Source organism: Otolemur garnettii, unplaced genomic scaffold (genome assembly GCF_000181295.1).
Source record: "Otolemur garnettii isolate 467f Iridium unplaced genomic scaffold, OtoGar3 scaffold00193, whole genome shotgun sequence".
NCBI classification, from domain to species: Eukaryota; Metazoa; Chordata; class Mammalia; order Primates; family Galagidae; genus Otolemur; species Otolemur garnettii.
Genome location: NW_003852588.1, coordinates 2,275,429 through 2,281,243, shown reverse-complemented (window position 1 = coordinate 2,281,243; position 5,815 = coordinate 2,275,429). Strand labels below are relative to the sequence as shown.

Genomic DNA, 5,815 nt, shown 5'->3' with positions numbered 1-5,815 from the left:
GGGCAAGTGGAAGAAAAAAAAAGATGAAAAAATAGGGGATGGTGACTACCAACCACCACCCAAGGGATTTCTGATTCTACACTCTCTGGCAACAGAGATACAATCACAACATGCTTTAATGCTTGGGCTATTTTTTGAAAAGGCCAGAGTTAATACTTAAAATGTACAAACAGGGCCATTTGGACATACACTTTTGTTATATCTGATAATTTTTTGTAAATACTTTTTAAAAAATCACAAACCATAAACAACTGGCTCTTCTCAATGCTTTCAGAATATATCATTACTTTAATTCTGCAATGATCTCTTCGAGTTTCTCCTTAAGGGCACCAGAGAACTCGGCCACCTTTTCTTCTTTTTTATAAAACTGAAAGGTTGGGATGGACATGATTGCACAGTCTCTCAACACCTCATCACAATCATCAGCATCCACTTCCAGGAACATCACATCCTCGTGCTTGTGAGACAGGTAATGGAAGAACGGCTTGATGGTCCTGCAGGGTCCACACCATGTGGCTGAGAAGTCCACAGCCACCAACTTCTCTCCAGCCTCCTTGAGTGCTGCTTCAAAGTCCTCCTTGTCCAGGATCACTCTCACCATGTCCACCTCCAGGGACTCCACTGTTTCTTCTTTTGGTTTTGGAAAGAATCCTTCCTTGAACTGGTTGGCTTCTTCTGAAGACTCAGGGAGGAGGTCACCTTCCTTGGGCTGGATTGTTTCTTCTGGGGACTTGGGGAGGTCATCTTCTTTGGGTTGGATTTTTTTTATTGAAGATTTGAAAATGTCTCCCTGCTTAGGCTGAATGGTCATGGCTGAGGATTTGAAGATGTTGCCCAGGTTGAGATGGGTGGTTTCTTCTGGGGACTTGGGGATACTGCCCAGCTTGGGATGGATGGTTTCTTTGGGGGACTTAGAGATACTGCCCAGCTTGGGACGGATGGTTTCTTGGGGGGATTTGGGAGTACCGCCCAACTTGGGATATATGGTTTCTTTTGGAGACCTGGGGATACTATCCACCTTGGGATAGATTGTTTCTTCCGGAGACTTGACATTGCCCAGTTTGAGATGGATGCGTTCTGCTGGGGACTTGGGGACAATACTCAGCTTTGGATGGATGGTTTCTTTTGGGGACCTGGGAATACTGACCAGCTTGGGATGGATGGTTTCCTCTGGGGACCTGGGGATATTTCCCAGCTTGGGATAGATGCTTTTTTCTGGGGACTTGAGGGCAATGCTCATCTTTGGATGGATGGTTTCTTTTGGAGACCTGGGGATATTGACCAGCTTGGGATGCATGGTTTCTTCTGGGGACTTGGGGATATTGACTGGCTTGGGATGGATGGTTTCTGGGGACCTGGGGATACTGCCAAGCTTGTGACGGTTGGTTTCTGGGGACCTGGGGATACTGCTCAGCTTGGGACGGATGGTTTTTTCTGTGGAATTGGGAATGTCATCACTCTTCTGTGGGACCTCCAACTCCTCTGTAGGCATGTGGAGTGTATTGCTGACCATGTGAACAAAGGGCTTCTCTTTGGTCTGGGCTTTGTCCAAGAACTTTGGAACTAGGAGATCTGCATTTCTGGGCAGAACCTGTAATGGACTTTCTAAACAGAAAAAAAAAAAAAAGTAAAAAAAAAATTAAAATACAAACAGAAAAAAAAGGCTAATCATATACTCCAAGAAAGACTGATGTCAGTCTTAGAGAAAATGATTAAAGTCTGGTGAATGATATATTAATTTGAATAACCTCATTCAACAGAAGACCAAATAGCATGTGATTACATATATACAAACACACACACACACACACACAAATACATATAGATAGGTAGATATTGTTTTGTAGAGATAGGTTCTCACTCTGTCACTCAGGCTAGAGTGCAGTGGCTAAATAGTTCACTATATAGTTCACTATAACCTTTTACTCCTGAGCTCCAACAATCTTCCTGCTTTAGCCTCCTGAGAAATGAGGTCTCGCTATGTTACCCAGGCTGGTCCTGAACTCCTTGCCTTGTGTGATCCTTCACCTTGGCCTCCCAAAGTGCTGGGATTACCAGCATGAGTCACTACACTGGCTTTTTTTTTTTGACCGCAACTTTCTCTGCTTGGTTCAACAGTACTGACTACTCCCTAAGTATACCAGTACTTGAGGCAACCCTCATCCCTCCTCACTTACCATCACTGTCACCTTCATTTGTTTCTTCCTTCGTGGCCAGCCTCATACCTGGTTCTTTTGCAGCTCCCTCTTTCACACTTTCCATTGCCAGTTCCTTGGCTACATTCACTCCTAATCCTTCATATGTGCCTACTGGTCAAGGCCTCCAACTTTTTCCAGCCTTTCCAACCTAACATCAAAATGAGTAACAACTGATATTCAGGTAGCACATTACAGTTGGTTTTCCCTATCTGTACTCAATACAGCAGTGTTTGAGAGCTTCATGGTGGCTTTAGTAATAGTGACCACACTGCACCTGAGGCTATGGGTACACACTCATGGCATTGTTCCATATAACACAGCAGACTGCTGAGGTAAGGACCATTATGATCAGCACTGCACAAGTGAGAAAATTGAGCCTTACGGAAGTCATGTGCTCATTCAAGGTCACAAACAGGATGTGGGACAGTTTCCAAAGCCCACACTCACAACTACTATACTGTGCCATGCTGTTGCCAAATGTCCTGTCTGGGCTGGGTGGTGTGGACCAACTTTTCTGCAATCTCCCTGCAGGATTCTCCAGCTCCAGTTTTCTCTTTATGACTTACTCATTGTGACCACCTCCTATGTATCTGCTCATGACCACGTTAGCCTCAAGAAAGTGCCATGTGGTGTCAAATGTCCACCTCTTGCCAGATGGCCTCCCTCAGACCTCCCAGGCCCATAATTCTGGCCTGTACCTTGTCTCATGGAGGCACATCCAGGTACACCAAGTGCCCCCACCTTTCCTTAGAGGGGCACCACCTCCTCACGCTGGTCTTCATTCCCTTGGCCACGTGGATCTCATCTTGTGAATCAGAATTCAAACACCAGTCCCCAAGAAGACTCCTCTTTTCAGCTCAGAACCATTAGCTTGTTTTCTGCTCTCACTCTGCACAACACATCCTGTCCAAAGTGCTATGTCTTGATGTGGAATTTTGTCTTCTCTACGTATACTTGGAACAAATCCACATCTGTTTTAGTTTTGCCCCAACAACATAAGTACTAAAATCAAGAGTGTGGTCCAAACAATGAGACCTCTCATGTTGTCCATAGATGCCTCAAAACATCTGATGGCACTGGATTTTTATGCAAAAATACATTTTATTAAGAGGGAAAAGGGATAGAGGAGAGTCTGTTAGCCTTAGGAAATCCATATTTCTTGATAACGTGAATATCATTCCAGAGAGAGCTCGTGCTTCTGCTCCATATCCTCAGACACTGCCAAGGAGAACTCTGCCCCATCACTGAGAGACTTTGACAAAGACAAAGGGACCCTTCTGATGATCACATCAGATGAGAAGTTGTCTTCACTCTCTACAGCTGCAAGCCTTCTCCTTCATTATGCTGCTTTATTTATTTATTTTTTTGGGACAGAGTCTTTCTTACTCTGTCTCCCTAGATAGAGTGTCATAGCATCATTGTAGCCCACAGCAACTTCAAACTCTTGGGCTTGAGCAGTTCTCTTACCTCAGCCTCTGAGTAGCTTATTATGCTCTGTCTTAAAGCAGAGGATGGGACTAAATGGCAGTCACTTATCTGTTCCATGTCCTCCTCAGTAAATGTTAGGAGATAAGAACCCATATAGTGAGACTGGGCATAATTCACATAAGTCATCATGAATAGATTTTATTAGCATAAAATATACTATTTTTGGAATTTGCTCATTGGTAAATTAATTTCTCTCCTTCGAACCTGTTTTGTACATGATTCTGGCTATTTGGAAGGGAGTCCAAAATGACACAGAGGAACTCCTAACTGAGAGGAGGAAGTGAAAATGTCACCCCTTCCCTGCCAGTGGATGAGGAAGCAACAGGACAGATGCATATGTCCTGACCCTCACTTCTTAGCTTGAAACTGCAGCATAGATGCTTGTCAGATGTGTGCAAAGGGAAGCTGAAGCAGGGGGATGTTTGACCCCTGCTCTATCTTGGAGACCAGGAAGAGTCTACATGAGTCCCACACCCAGGACAGCATTTGTCCCAGTGGGGCAGGGCCACTAGCAGAGGGTACAATGGGTACAGGGCCCTGGCCCCACAGCCTGCAATGGGGGAGGGGTGGATCTAGAAGTAGGGAATGCTGGGAACACTCTGAGACCAAGGAACAATAGAGGCCCAGAGGAAGCACCAGGAAGTTACAACATGGGGACATTTGTGACTGGAGGCAAGGACTAGAATCCTAGACCACCCACGAGTAACAACACAGCACTCCCACCCTACGTGGGAGCATGGAATCCTCACAGTCCTCCACCTAGGGACTAGGCCAGATGAAACCAGAAAGAGGCCAAAGCTCCTGGCCTCCCCACACAGCCCTGTGCACAAAGACACTATAGAGAAAGGGAGGACATAAAAGGCCGAGCTGCTACCACCAGGGAAGAGTGTCCTTTAAGCTGAAATTCGAAAAACAGGAAATTTTAATTCAGCTTCTCTCCTCCTCACCATCCCACCACAAACACTTACAGAGAGAAGGCCCATGGATGGTGGCAGAGTAGGTCCAACTTAGAGAAAAGTTCAAGTGACATCGTATCTGTGAGTCTGAGTAAAAGAGAAGGAATCTGTGACCCTATTACATTTATACTTGGAGATCTTAGCTTTTTTAGGTTTGGCAGTTGATCCAGTTATTTTTACTCATCCTTCTCCAATTCAGACGGATTCCAAGAGACTTGAAATATTGATAGCTCTGAATCATTTTCATTCAACTTGTCATAAAATGTATGTTTTCGTTCAGCATACGCTCATCCCCAAAGTGCTCATGAGCACTCATGTGAGTCAGGATTGTCTCAGGAATCAGAAACAACCAGCTATTTTAAGCATGGGATGATTTTGACAATTACAAAACCGCTGGCAAAGCTGCCTGTTTAGGCTAGGTGTCTACGAATGAGTTCCAGAAAACAGAACAGTGTTGCAGAACAGGTCTGCTATGGCTGCTGCAACTCCTAGGATAACCGCAAGTGGGGAATCAGAAGGCCACTGCACTGACTGTTGGCTTCAAGAACTTTCCATGCAAGCTGCCATCCAGGGGTGAGCTCACCCCAGCCTCTACTCCCTCTCAGTTCAGACTATGGATGATCCCAAGTGCTCTGCTCCCCGCCGGGCCCCTAAAGAAGTTGCAAGCAATGGCTTCCTCAAGTACATTCATCTACTGGTGGACTCAGAGTCATACCTAAAACCTCAGCTGCAAAGGAGTCAAGGAAACATAGCTTTTTGTTGCCAGCCTCTGTAGTCCTGGGAAGCCCACCACAGGGAAGGTGGAATAAACACTGGGTAGAAATTTGCACGTCTTCCAAGAAGAATATCAGGGACTAGTTTTTTTATACCTATGCTGGCCTAAGTTTTTGGTTTTATAATCACAAAAATAGTACATGTTCATAAAATAAAAATGAGAAAACAAATAAAAAGAAAATCAAAATTACTCATAACAGTTGACACTTCAGGGACCCCTGCTAGTATAATATTGTGATCTTGCTAAAAATATTTGTCTTTTTTCTCTTCACATGTAGATATTTTCAAATGAGATAATTTTCCAAAAGAGATAACTATTCTGTCATCTTTTCCTCTAAGAATACATGTTGAGGTTCCTTCAGTGACTGCACTGGCCAGGTAGTGGTGGGGAGAATGCCT

At 44.6% G+C, this 5,815-nt stretch overlaps 1 protein-coding gene across 1 annotated transcript; it reads right to left on the bottom strand.

Annotated features, from left to right (window-relative positions):
• Positions 1-283: 283 nt before the first annotated feature.
• Positions 284-2,768, bottom strand: TXNDC2 (thioredoxin domain containing 2). The gene is made up of 3 exons (XM_012812176.2): positions 2,765-2,768; positions 2,178-2,288; positions 284-1,605 (listed from the first exon to the last, which is right to left on the bottom strand). The coding sequence occupies exons 1-3, from the start codon at positions 2,766-2,768 to the stop codon at positions 284-286; spliced, it is 1,437 nt and encodes a 478-aa protein (XP_012667630.2).
• Between the last annotated feature and the right edge of the window lie 3,047 nt (positions 2,769-5,815).

Coding starts and splice junctions, on each gene's coding strand:
- TXNDC2 (XM_012812176.2), bottom strand. Junction 1,606..2,177: donor AAATGAAGGTGACAGTGATG/GTAAGTGAGGAG, acceptor TTTTCTGTTTAG/AAAGTCCATTACAGGTTCTG.